Source organism: Notothenia coriiceps, unplaced genomic scaffold (assembly GCF_000735185.1).
Source record: "Notothenia coriiceps isolate Sejong01 unplaced genomic scaffold, NC01 NC01_scaffold00038428, whole genome shotgun sequence".
Lineage (NCBI taxonomy): Eukaryota > Metazoa > Chordata > Actinopteri > Perciformes > Nototheniidae > Notothenia > Notothenia coriiceps.
In genome coordinates this window covers 558-14,889 of record NW_011371129.1, presented here as the reverse complement: position 1 = coordinate 14,889, position 14,332 = coordinate 558, and the positions used below count along the sequence as shown (strand labels likewise).

The 14,332-nt window shown below is 41.1% G+C and overlaps 1 protein-coding gene across 1 annotated transcript; it reads left to right on the top strand.

The window, feature by feature from the left end:
- Nucleotides 1-1,804: 1,804 nt before the first annotated feature.
- On the top strand, nucleotides 1,805-14,088 carry LOC104968230 (piezo-type mechanosensitive ion channel component 1-like). Its single transcript, XM_010797809.1, has 17 exons — nucleotides 1,805-2,056; nucleotides 3,173-3,376; nucleotides 3,484-3,724; nucleotides 5,617-5,752; nucleotides 5,929-6,076; nucleotides 7,214-7,366; nucleotides 8,158-8,219; nucleotides 8,340-8,498; nucleotides 8,629-8,776; nucleotides 9,321-9,509; nucleotides 9,999-10,091; nucleotides 10,691-10,863; nucleotides 10,986-11,108; nucleotides 11,194-11,273; nucleotides 11,961-12,144; nucleotides 12,344-12,485; nucleotides 12,694-14,088. Exons 1-17 carry the CDS (start codon nucleotides 1,820-1,822, stop codon nucleotides 12,820-12,822), a joined length of 2,601 nt encoding a protein of 866 aa, XP_010796111.1. The 5' UTR covers nucleotides 1,805-1,819; the 3' UTR covers nucleotides 12,823-14,088.
- The last annotated feature ends 244 nt before the right edge of the window (nucleotides 14,089-14,332 follow it).

The window sequence follows — 14,332 nt, the reverse complement described above, 5'->3', positions numbered from 1 at the left end:
CAATAATGTGGCCTTTTTGGCAGATTAACTAAAGGTGTGCGGCTGCTGCTGTGAGGAAATAACAGCCTGAAATTACAATGGGGTTTAATGGAGGAATGTTGAACGTTTTTGTCACTTCATGCCCTCAAAAAGCATTTTGTTTAATTATTTGTCATTTTTGTCATTTTTCAAACTACGAGATGTTTCCTACGTTTGTCATGATAAATTATGTCTCAGGAATGTAGGGTTTGGGAATTATGGCAGTTTAAAAAAAATATATGAATGCGAATTTCAAGCTGTCCTCCACTCTAGCTGTGACATCACGCACTCTAGTTCATGTTAAAATGTGAAGAAAACCTCTAAAACAAGGTCTGAACAATGTTTAATATCTCTAAAAGTAAGAATCAGATTTAAAAGTTGTTTTACACGAATAATGTCAGAAAGATGCGTAACATTTTAAAGTTGGAATGAGGTTTCTGAGTGAAAGTATGAATGAACAGTGAGCAGTTGAAGTCGCATGAAGATTTGTTGAAGTTGAAGATTTCCTCCATTGACTTCGATGTTAAAAATGTGATGTATTATGGGATGTATCTCTGGAATTATGAAAGTTATGAATGAGAAAAGTAATAGCAATCGATTCCCGACCGAGCTGAACGTTTTGATGTGTGAACGGAGTTTCTGCGATGTTCAATGCGGGAGGAGAAGAGGGCCAAAATAACCCGGCGGAATAATAATAAAAATGTTGTCCGTAGAAGAACAAAAAAACATATTTTGGTCTCTGACACTTTCGGAGTCACCCAAGATCCACCAATTGATATCAAATATCTCATGGTGGATTAGCTCCAATTGCTCAGCTCTACTGACATATTTATTGCCTTTTAGCCCTTTTTTTGGTTTAAGAGGGCACGTGCTTCTGAGTGAGTGAGTCTTGTGTTGCAACCACAGCAGTGCCACTGTGGTTCCAAACTGCAGTGTCAGCAACACATGCTTTCTTATCAAAAACCCAGGTTCAAATCCTGCCCCTTCCTCTGTTTTGGTTTAATCTTCCACAACTCTAGTGTTTGTGCCTTGAGCCAAGATACAATGATGAAAAAGGGAGAGAGAAGGGATGACATGCTGGCAGTGAACGCCTCATATGGGCCTCCAACCCCTGAGCTATCTGGCAGCACAACTCTACTGTTTTTCTTCTGTTTCGCTTGGATCGTTTCTAGAAGCAGCAGACGGCTGTTATCAATTAAAAAGCTCAGTCAGATTCCACTTAACACTACCTGCTTCACATTTAAAACATGATGAGTAATAGTTAAACATAGTGGAACAATAGAAGCTAAAGAGAGACAGATTCTTTTCAGGAATCGGTGGAGGTTAAAGAGACTATTGAAATTATATTTATCAGTTGGACACAAACAGTACTACAAATGAATTCTAACACAAATGCTCTGTTTACAGCTTTTTTTTCTGCATCCAACTGACCAAAAATACAAGTTAGGAGAGCTTAAAAATAGTCATTCATTTTAGCTGAATTGATAAGGTTTTAAGTGTTTGGTGTTTTAGGTTGTGTCTATATTTTGACAACACTCAGTCAAAATAGATATGTGATTTATAAAAAAAACATTTTGCCGTATTGCCAATGAAATAAAAATAATAAGAAGTTAGACTTTATAATACTTGAAGATTTGTTTTCAGGACCGCCTGCTCTGACATGATAAAAGGCAGACCCAACCATACGCTTGATCTCCTTATCGTTCATTGATAGCATCACAGTACAGTGTTTAATATTACTGGTGATAAGTCAGTTACTGGGAGTGTTATGACATCTTCTCACAGCTGTGATGGGGTCACCATGGTTACTGATGCTCTGACGGGTGTTGCCATGCTGTTCTGTCTCCAGGTGATGGTGGTGGTGAAGTACCTGTTCCAGTTTGGATTCTTCCCGTGGAACAGTGTGTATGAGATGACTCTGAATGAAGACAAGCCGTTCTTCCCTCCCTGCATCCTGGGCCTGGAGAAGACCGACAACTACATCAAATACGATCTGCTGCAGCTGCTGGCGCTGTTCTTCCACCGCTCTCTGCTCATGGTCAGTCTTTACAGTCATTACAGCGGTGTTACAGTTGTGGTACAGGGGAAAACCACATGGGCATAACTGGCCACCTTCAACTTTTCAAAAATATCCCCACTTGTACATGTTACAGTTAGGACAGTTTCCTGTTGCTGCTCAACCCTTAAGAACTGTGTGGCAGAATGCACTTTAGATACAGCTGATGGACACAGTTTACAATGACAACAGTTAAAGATATCCATTTTGTTCTTGTGATTTATGACAGAATTAATCAAAGCAGGCTTGTCATTTAATTTTATGTTTTGTTTTTATGTTTCCATCTGTAGCTTATCTATCAATATCATGACTGAAGTCTGGATGTGATTTGAATTGGCCTACTCTGTTTAGCTTTAACCAATATCACCTGTGACATCGTGAGACAAAATGTAAAATATAAAGTATTTCTTTAAGCCCAATGTCACTATAAGGGGATATTAATGAAGACTTTCAATTATTATTTAAATTATATGGCTGGCTAAGGGATTCCTGCAGCTAATTATTTTATTAGCAGCTTTAAGCGTCTTTTAGCACTGTGTAAAGCACTGTGTAAAGGACATTTTATTTGTATTACATGTCACTTGTTAGACGCTTTTATCCAAAGCGACTTACACACATTCAGTACTGTGGGCAATCCCCACAGGAGCAATTTGGGGTGAAGTGTCTCAGGGACACAACGACATGCTGACTGCAGTGGGGCTCGAACTTGCTATCCTCTGATTCGAAGATCAGCACACTAACCCACTGAGCAGTAACCCAATGAGCCACAGGCTTCCCTATTATTATTACCTTAATGCTTTCAGCACACTGATCTTTTCCACACTGCTAAGAAGGTAGTAATCTGAGTCTTAAGCATACTGTTCATTTTATTTTCTACTGAGAATCTACTCATTAGTTAATGATGAGGAACAGCAATGTTCTTGGAGGTAGATCTAATTAGCCCTAGTGTTTAGTTTAGTATAATGTGTAAAATTGTGCTCAGACCGATGTTTCTAGCGTTCACCTGTCAAGATGCTTACTGTAGCTTTCCATGAGAAATGATTTGGTAGACCTGTCTCCAACAGAAGTGCTCAATATAATTCCTCTGTGTGTGTGTAGCGGTACGGCCTGTGGGACCATGAAGGCCCCCTGGAGGAGCAGAGCCCCTCACCAGAGGGATGTAAGGATGAAGGAAAAACGAGAGAAGGAGATGAAGATGGAAGGAGGAAGGAGGGGAGAGCAGAAGAGGAGGAGGAGGGCCGAGTGAGCTCCACATCCACCCTGGAGAACCTGGAGATCACTGAGCTGGACCCAAGTGAGAAGGTTGGTGCCAATACATGATATTGGATGTTATTTTGTAATGTTTTTTTTAAAGGCATTAGAGGGCTTTTCATAGTTTTTTTTTTTAAATACATATGTTCTCCCTTTAGGATTCTGTGGACCTTGTAGAGCCCAGCACCAGCTCTGCTGCCCCCGCACAGCCTCCTGCAGCTGAGGCAGCCCCCAGAGAGGAGCCTCCGTCTGGGCTGAACATTGAGAATCTTCCCAGCAGGCCTAGGGAGGATAGGATGGAGGGAGACAGTGAGCAGGTCATAGAGGAAGTCCCAAAGAAAAGCAGCGGTCTCCGCTTCAGAAAGAAATCTAAAAAACCCAAGAAACAGAGCAGCAAAGGTGAGTGGCCTGATCATGTGTGGACTGAGATAGATCTGTGATTCATCATGTTAACAAAGCTGCATTCCATGTCGGTGTACCACATTCAAGGATGTACAGTATATGTGTCGTAAATTATAATCCCACAATCATTCTGCATGTTTGATAAAAATACATCCTCCCAAAGATAAGGTCCATTATGAGTCAACCTCAATGCTTGTTGGAGCATCTAACCTTCTTTTCAGTGTTGGTCCCAAATTCATTAACATCTAAACCAAATTTAAACAAACGCGGTTTGCTGTCAAAAATGTACGTATCATATTTCCTTAATGTACTAATCAATACTTAAATCAGGCAATTATTGATACACATCCGTGTTTCCCTTGCGAAAACAAAATCTATGGTGAAAATGATACTGTTTGCACAATCTGTGATATTGTTGCCCTTTTTGGTGTTCTACAAGTCTCTACCAAGACATGCCATTGCACGGATTGCTAAATGTGTGGCTGTGTTGTAAATGCACGTAAGCTAAGTTCAGCTGTTCCTGGAGCTAACACTGACAGCTAACATGCATGCTGTTATTGTTAGCTGCAATAATTTTTACAACTGATTCTAGAGATTGAAATAGAACACAGCTCAAAGTGTCACAACTGATACTACAGTCAGCGCTTTCCAAGACACAAAACTTTACAGGAGCGCAAAAGCATGGAATCTGCATTCAATATATGCTTTATGAAGAGAAGGAACTAACATTTTTACTTAAAGTGCACCTATCATGTTATTTGTAGGCAATAGCATAGGTCTCAAATATATAAAAAACATGTCTATGAAGTGTTTTGTTCAAAATACCAAACAGATCACCCATTCTAGCCATGCCTCATATCCCTCTATTTCACTTACTGTTTCAAAAGTGCTGATTTGGGGTATAAGGCTTTGAAAAATAAAAACGTTGATACAAAATAAAAAAAGGAGGGCGCTGAGCTCATGCGAGACCCGGTAGCTACTGTCTAAAGGCGCGAGGCGTGTGGTGCAGTGGGTTGTCCGTAGGTGTTGGGATCAGCCGTGATCCCAACACAGGTTCAAACCCCCACTATAGTCAGCATGCCGTTGTGTCCCTGAGACACTTCACCCCAAATTGCTCCTGTGGGGATTGCCCACAGTATTGAGTATGTAAGTCGCTTTGGATAAAAGCGTCTAACAAGTGACATGTAATGTAAACTAAATACTGCGGTGATGAAACGCCATATCATGGATTATCAAGGATTATTTCTGAAACAGTATGGAGCTCAAAGGCTTTCTCTCTTGCCGGTTATACCACAAGGTGAGTCCCTTTTTACTTCCTGCTTCTTCACACACATGCTCTCCAGTACAGGTTAGCTCTGAGTGTTAGCCATGCTAATGTAAACACGACCATATTACGTCCAAAACAATCGGGCATTGTTTCTGATAGCAACGTTTCTGATAGTGCCGTGGGTCCACATTTATGATATTACGTCATATCGGATGCAAATCTGGATCAGCTCCGTTGTAGCCCCATTTTTAGAGATTTGGGTACGGAGGAAAAGAGAGAGGGTTTTATTTTCTGACGCTGCGTGAGTTGCCCGATACACCGGGAACACATATTTATGTATAAAAGACATCAAAAAGTACATTTTGAATGATGGGTCCCCTTTAATGTGCAGGTTTCACTGCTGTTCCAAATAACAAAGGTCATTCTGAAAGCTCATCAGTAAATGTGCCTGTTTCTGGGCTCCACTTTACTGGGTATTTAAATCTCTTCAAGTTACTGCTAAGTCACATACTGTAGCACGTTGAACAGAGGCATCATGTTTCAAAATGTTCATTTTTGATTGTTTTTGTTGATTTGCTATTCTGTTTGAATCCCTCATTGGTTCTGGTTCTGTCTGCTCCAGAGGAGGCCACGGCTGAGAGTGCAGATCCCTGTGAGGAACCAGTGAAGAAGAAGAAGCAGAAAGGAAGGAGGAGAGAGGAAGCCAGTCAGAAACTACTGGCTGTGGGGCACAAGATAAAACATGTCTGCATCTCTGGGTGAGCGGGGATAGAGAATAAGATGTCACCATAACAGAAGCCATAAGTTAATTCAGATTTAAATAAATATTTCCGTTGCAATCATAGGAAAAGTAAAGTACAAAGTGTAATGTATTTCGGGAACGTGATTACTGTTTCCAGCAGTGCAGTGTTTATTGATGGTGTCCCCTCTGCAGGATCCAGAGTGTGTACCGGCCGGCGCAGAGCTTCTTCGGGGGGATCCTCCATGCTGAGTACCGGACTGCCACAGATGTCTATGCATTCATGTTCCTGACTGATGTCATCGACTTCATCATCGTCATCTTCGGCTTTTGGGCCTTTGGGGTGAGAAATGGGTGGGCGTTTGGATGGAAGATGTCTTTATCTCTCTGAACAGAAGGCTATACTGCTGCCAGCCACTGGGGGGCGATGGAGATTTTTGGCTTCACTTTCAGGGGACTGAGATTTCACTCCTGTTAACATAAAGTCTAAACATATACAAATATGTTGCCTAAATAGCACCTGTGCAGTTAAGTGGTGGGTGTGCTATCCTAGCTATTAAAACAAGTAGTAATTAGTCACTGATAAATAATTATATTACTTATTGATTCTCAAATGGGAGTACATTTTTCCCAACCGCAGGCGTGTTTATTTAAATATCCCCGTCTCTTCATTTCTTGGCTCAGCTTTGAATTTAAACATTAGCAGACGCATGTTAAACGCAGTGACTTGCTCACATTTGCACAGTACTTCAAATGCAGCTTGTGGCATTTTATGAGGCTTGCACATTAATAAAAAAGTACAGTTTGACTGACATAAACACATATACAACCATCTACTGAAACACCACATTAACACTTAAGATGTGTAATCCTTAACAACAATATGTTTGAAAAACATTATACTTTAGAATTTAGTAGGTTAAAGAAATCATCAACTTCACTCCCAATCGACCATGTCTTGTGTGTACTTGAATCATCAGGCAAACATGTGATTTTTCCACTTTATCAAACCACTAACCGCAGTTACTGGCTGTTTTGAAGTTATGAGATGAGTAATGTGACCTTATAAGAGGGTATCAATTAGTCTTACTAATATTCCATATCACATTCACCTTATCTTTTGACACATAGCACAGCTTGCCCAGCATTAACAAAATCAGCAAGTGCATGTGGAAACTTCCTACATGTTTACTCTAATAGTGAGTAGTAGTACACTTGTAATCCATTTGATTGCAAAGCGAAAAGCAAAGCAAGTACATTCATTTTAAACTTATTTTGAAGTGAATATGCCTACATGCTGTAAGTTTGATTTTTTTATGGCTAAAGGCATCTGCTAAATAAAATGTAATGTATAGTAATGGGAAAAAGTTAACTTAATTCTCAGTCAATAGCTGCATCACATTTGTTAATATTATAATTATATAAAAAATACTATGTAACATTCCATATTTGTATCAAAGAGTGTCTGTCTCCCCTTCAGAAACACAGTGCAGCGGCGGACATAGCCTCCACCCTGTCGGAAGACCAGGTCCCAGAGGCCTTCCTGGTGATGCTGCTCATCCAGTTCAGCACCATGATCATCGACAGAGCGCTGTACCTGCGCAAGGCTGTGTTAGGAAAACTCATCTTCCAGGTTCAGCTCATGTTTTCAGAGTATTAGCATTCATGCATTTATGTCTTTGTTTAATGTTCTTCCTTTGAAGAAGTTAGGATGTGGGTTGTGGCACTCTATAATCACAAATGAGTGGATTTTCATTCCTGTATTTCAGCGACCTTTGTAAATCTAGATCCTGAAAGATGTGATTTGTAAATTCATGTAGTCCAATTACTTCCTAGATAGACAGTGACTTTTAAGGAGACCCAGAGAGTCCTGCAGAGTGACCTTGCTCTTCTTCGTAAAAACATCACTCTATTATAATAGACTTGTGTTTCACGTGTGTGTGTCTGAGTTTCGATGATCTCCTCAGCCCTTTGAGTGATCTACTTCACACTTGGTGTTTGTTACTGAGCACCAGAGGCAGAACTGTGTGTGAAGTTACTTGGACCAGCAGTTCTGTAAATAAATGATCTCCGCCTGGCCCTAATTAGTTTAAGCGCCTACTCTGACCTTTAAATATATTTGCATTGAAATCCACACAATAAGGCAGCCATGCCTGCTGACAGCCAGTATCAGATGTTTTATTTCATAGAGTAGCACACCTCTCCATGCCATTACATTACTGGTGATGAGTTTGTGTGTATGTGGGTGTTAAACATGTTGTGGTACAGGTGCCTGGAGCAGCCAAAAAGGTGTGCCCACCTTCAAAGGAACATGTGTGTCCAGAAGATGTGTGTCCACCTGTCTAGTTCATCAAAGCTTGGCACATACAATTGGGGATTTGTTTTCCTTCCTAATACCCTTCCTACTCTCCTTCCTTCCTTCAGGTGATCCTTGTGTTTGGGATCCACCTGTGGATGTTCTTCATCCTGCCTGCTGTCACTGAAAGGTGAAGTCAAATGATTCATGTATTAATGGAGTATTCATGGTATTCCACCAATGGACTAAATCAAAGAGTTCAAGTAGATTTAACACGCTCCGTTCTTCTTCATCTCTTGTCTCTTTTCAGGAAGTTCAATCAGAACTTTGTGGCCCAGCTCTGGTACTTTGTCAAGTGTATTTACTTCGGCCTGTCAGCCTATCAGATCCGCTGTGGATACCCCACTCGTATCTTAGGCAACTTCCTCACCAAGAAATACAACCACCTCAACCTGTTCCTCTTCCAAGGGTACGGACACAAAGCCAGTCCGACACACACTGACACAGATTAGGTTTTTAATGGAAAGGGAGGGAGGTATAAGGGGTCTAGAATCACCATATAGTATGTTTACAGTTTGCTATGGATGTTGTGTTTGTAGGTTTCGTCTGGTTCCCTTCCTGGTGGAGCTGAGAGCAGTGATGGACTGGGTTTGGACTGACACCACTCTGTCTCTGTCCAACTGGATGTGTGTGGAGGACATTTATGCCAACATCTTCATCATCAAATGCAGCCGTGAGACAGAGAAGGTATGAAGTGCATGAGAACAGTGATGCATCAATGAAACTAAATTAAAGGGCATCAGCTTCTTCCAAACTATAGTAGTATAAATTATATGTGCAGCACCATTTTTTATTGTTAAAAACCAAACTTAACATGGGTTTAAATGCGTTTTGCTTGTGTAGTGTAAAGAAACAATAACTCTGTTGTTTATCAGGGAGAGACTGACTAGCTGCTGTCTCTGTAAACATAAAGGCTTGTTCACTTCAACTGAAGCTCCTATAACTGACACCATTAACATGGGTGTCCTGTTTTAATGTACCGGTAATCAATTGGCAGACTCCAGGCAAATTGAGCTTCAGCTTTTCAACACTGATGTGGATTTGTACACCTAGCCAGAACAGCGATAAATGAAGAGCTCATTATCCTAGGAATAACCACCTTGTTTAATACTATGCTGCACTTTACTGTCTGTGATCAATGGTTGATATGACCCTTTCCCCACATCACGTTCTCTTTGAAGCTGAAGGCAGGGCACTTATCTGATACTATTACGATATATTCTGCCCTCAGAAATACCCACAGCCCAAAGGACAGAAGAAGAAGAAGATGGTGAAATATGGCATGGGTGGACTCATCATCTTCTTCCTGATCTGCATCATCTGGTTCCCTCTACTCTTCATCTCATTGGTCAGATCAGTGGTGGGTGTGGTCAACCACCCCATCGATGTCACAGTGACAGTCAAGCTGGGAGGATACGAGGTAATGGACTTTTATAGGAGTGTATTTTACCGTCTCTTAAAGCAGAACAAAATATTATTTTAAAGCTGCTACGGCAGAGCGGCTGCATCTACATTTTGTATTTGATCAAATAGTCTGCAGTGTTCAATTAATTGGCAGCATAAAGGGATTATCTTTGATAGGAAAAAGCTGGAGGCCTTCAGACGACTTTGGCGTTTAAATTGGACACAGTTATTTAATAAGTATGTTTTAGGCTGTACTTGTTTTGATCAAAAGGCACAATTGCCAGGAAGGTGGGACATCTGATAGATCCTGGACCATCATTAGAATACTCATAGAAGTAAGGTAACAGTGTGCAAAGATTCACAAATGGAAATCAATCCAGTTGCTAGGACTCTTTTGAGTCTACATACCGACACATAGAATAAAGGTACATATGTAAAATGCAAAGGACACAGTGTGAAATTATATACATTAGCATAATCCACCATTTCCTCTGTGTATGTCTAGTCCCTGTTCACCATGAGTGTGCAGCAGCAGTCCATCCAGCCCTTCACAGAGGCTGAATATGACCAGATGACCCAGACATTTGGAGACAATGCGGTGCGTACTGATTTCAGTTCATTGAAATGCATGTCTGTATGAACTCTTATTGTCTGTTTTTCCTGATGTTTGAGCATTTATGTAAATAAAAACAATTATCAGATCAGTTTCTTATAATTCTGACAGCTAGGTGTAAGTGTATGTATACAGGAAATCATCACTTCCTTGTTACTGGGGTAACACCATGCAGGGTCGCTGCTTGGTCCCCTTCGCTTTCTTTCATATGCACAACCTCCCTTTGGTGCCTTTATATGCTCACATGATTTATTTTACTGCTGCAATGCTGAGGATAGCAAACTCTATCTCTCTTTCCATACTGCCTCTGAATGTCCCTCTATTAGCCTCACTGATATACTGTACCTCCCTTTGGAAAAAAGCATCTGCCATGGATAATGTCATTTTTTTTGCTGCATGATCTGATCCTCAGAAAGAGTAGTTTGAATAACATTTCTTCACATGCTCAGTTGTAACATCATTGATGACTCTGACATGGTATACTGTATGTTAACAAACTGAAAGGTGTGTGTAGCGACTACTTGAGTAGCCACTTCTCTGTATACCTGTTTTTAATTAATCATTTTGTGTGTATGTGCATTTAGGTGGCCATGCAGTTCATCACGCTCTACAGCTATGAGGATATGGTGACGGCCATGATTGAAGGTAGTTCAGGATCTGTGTGGAGGATCAGCCCCCCCAGCAGACAGGAAGTCATTAAAGAACTACTTGGAAGTCCAGTGGACCTAACACTACGTCTCGCCTGGACTTTCCAGAGGTAAAGACTTTGCTCTCTAATAACATATCCCACTCTCTGGGAGTATCTTAGTATTTATTCTTGTCTCTAAAGGCTGATTTTATTCACCCCTCTTTCTCTCTGCATGTCTCTGGTTCTGACAGGGACCTGGGTAAAGGAGGGACAGTGGAACACACGTTTTACAAACACTCTATAGACCTGGAGCCTGGGAACCCAGTCAGAGCAGAGCTGGCCTCACTGCTGGTTGGAAACCGCACTGAGCCTGTGTAGGTTGACTCTGACAGGATGCTCATGGGTTGTAGTTCATATTGCAGTAGTTATATCTTACACATGCTGTGTTCTCTTTCCCAGGCATGTTCCTCATATGTTCCCTAACTACATCCGGGCCCCCAATGGAGCTGAGGCCAAACCAGTCTCTCAACTACTCAAAGGTCAGAGGTTATTATACATTATATTATAGTACATTAGAGGACAGTATATTACAGTACAGTATACAATACGATAATACTTTAATGGTCAGATCAAGTCTGAAATTGGACTTGCATCACAGCAGCTCCATGTGTAACATCAACATAGACAAATATCAAGACACAATAAGAAGAAGACATACTTTATTCATCCCTTACAGGGACATTTCTTTCCCCACTCTTTTGTGTTTACACACATTACACATAGGGAGGATATACATGCACACACACAACCACATGCAGATAGGAGAGGTGGCAGAGCAGAGAGGCTGCCAGGTACCCAGCGCCAAGGGAGCAGTTTCAAGGTTAGGTGCCTTGCTCAAGGGCACCTCGGCAGTGGCCTTGGAGGTGAACTGGCACCTCTCCAGCTACCAGCTCACTCCTTTGTTTTTTGGTCCGATCGGGACGTAAACCGGCGACCCTTCGGTTCCAAGACCAAGTCCCTACAGACCTAGCCACTGCCGCCTCTGACTGAGCCACTGCCGCCTCAAAATACATACATTTTTCAATACATGAAAAACAAACAACAAACATTTAACATAACGGCACAATCACGAGAAGTACAGTACAGTGAAGTACATAACAGTGGTGTACAGTACATTGTGTGTTATTTACACAAATGTCTTCTTTAACTGATGTGTTGTCTTGTAGGTAATGAAGATGGTTACCTGAACATCACACTGTCCCTGAAGAGTGACAGATCACTTAACGGGAACCAGGAGTGGTGGGACATTGCCATTGCAGACTGTGCCCCCTCCCCATGTGGAGTTCTACCCATGGTCATATTCAATGACAAAGTCAGCCCCCCCAGCCTGGGTTTCCTGGCTGGATATGGGTAAGAGAACCCACAATCACAAATATATACATGGGTTTGATAAAACCTTTTTGGTATCATTCATTGTGTGGAATGTTTGTGTTTGCTTGTGTTGTAAATGGAGAAAAAATATGTAATCTGACAATAAAGTATAACCATCTTCATTGTGAGCAATTATTTATTGGATGTAAATGTCCTTCTTTCTTCCCTCTCCCTCCAGGATCATGGGTCTGTACGTGTCCGTGGTTTTAGTCATTGGGAAGTTTGTGCGAGGCTTCTTCAGCGAGATCTCACACTCCATCATGTTTGAGGAGCTGCCCTGTGTGGATCGCATCCTGAAGCTCTGCACAGACATCTTCCTGGTCAGTGTGAACATTTACACACACATTCTGTACACACATTGATTGTATTCATGCACACACATTTAGAGATCAAGTAAAGAAGATTTTTAAAATTCTAAGAAACAGATCTTTAACTACCGTAATCTACTTGTTGCCATGCTGCTGTAAGTGCACTGGAAAATCATGTCTTTGTAATCATCTTCCACCATCTCATGTTTGTGTGATTCAGGTGCGTGAGACTGGAGAGCTGGAGCTAGAAGAGGAACTTTACTCCAAACTGATCTTCCTTTATCGATCTCCAGAGACTATGATCAAATGGACCAGGGACATGTACAGTCGAGAGCAGGACAGATACTGACTGAATGATCTTGTTTGGTTGTAAAAGAACACATATCTGAAGCTCATTGCAAAGACGTCCAGAGGACAACACAAGCAGGGCTTCTTGAGAACACTCCGTACCAGAGTGGAATTTGCCTTACAACCACGGAGACACATGAAAGGAGATTTACACTAATCAACATCTTCTTCTGGACATCTGTTGCTGTTGCATCTTCTCTGCTGCCTGAGCATTTTCATCAAACCGCCTCACACTACAGACTATTGAGAGTAATGTCCCTCTGTGGGTGAGATGGACAGCAGCTGGATGTCTGACCTGCAGGATTGGGACATACCGCCCCTGAAAGGCAAACTTTGCCCTTTAACACAGCCGAGTTTGACTGCTAAGGTCAAACAAGAGAGAAGTCAGACCTCTTTGTATTGGAGCCATGCAGGTTGAGTGACTGTGTGCTTGCAACTAATTGTAGGTCGCACCATCTGAAGTTACTGTGTGAGTATGCCGAAGAAAATGTTCTTTGCTGTCAATCAAACTCACAAATGTCTTTAAGATCATGAATTATTGTAAAGTGTTGTGTTTCCAGCAGCCAAGTTACATTGACTTTAACATCATGAACCGAGGTTTGACCAAACATGTCCGCCTTAAAGTGCCTTTTCATGTTTCAAAAGTAGCCATATTCTGAGTTTGGACTATTTATAAGCGGCTCTTTCAGTTCCCGGCCACCATAGGCCAAATAATGGAACATATGTCACATAGACCTGGTGGTGTGACACCTTTTGAAGAAATGTATTTTGGTAGCCCTGAGAGCTCAATGCACTGTAAATAAAACATATGCAAATAGACAAAACACAAGCAAATAAAAAATAAAAATGACTATGTTGATAGCTGCATAAAGAGAAATGAAAACTGTTTCCAGGGCACACTTAAAAGTGATGCACAATGCTGGGAAATATATTTGTCCTCATGGTTTTTGTCTTATGAAGTTATTCAACTCAGGTTAAAAAACGAGCTAAGATGTAGTTAGACTGTTTTGGCTTATTCTTAATCATGTGATTCAGTTGTCGTTGCAACTGTCATTCAATTCATCTGACAAAATGCACACAATTACCTGAAACAGGCTGACATTATGTTAGCTCTACAGTTATTTTCAGAATTGTCACAATTCAAGGATGAAAATAAATTGCAAATGGTTCAATAATGGTGTAAACTTACTCATTGTACACATCACTTATTTATTAGAAGGGATACATCCAGATTGGACTTGCAGAATAAAGTTTGTTATTAGTAGTATTTTGCGAGTCATTTGAATTCTTACCTGTCATAGTAGTTGTTGGAGATTTGGAAGATGTTTAAAACCAACCTCGTCTCCGCGTGTCGTTTGGTAAGCTGGGTAAATTCGTACAAAGGAAGGGATTAAGAAACACCAGAATACAAGTTAAACAATAATCTTGTTTTAATGATACAAGGTAACAATACTAATACAAAGGAAGTACTTCCTGCTCTTTCTCCTGTCCTACCCTCTGGTCAGCCTGAA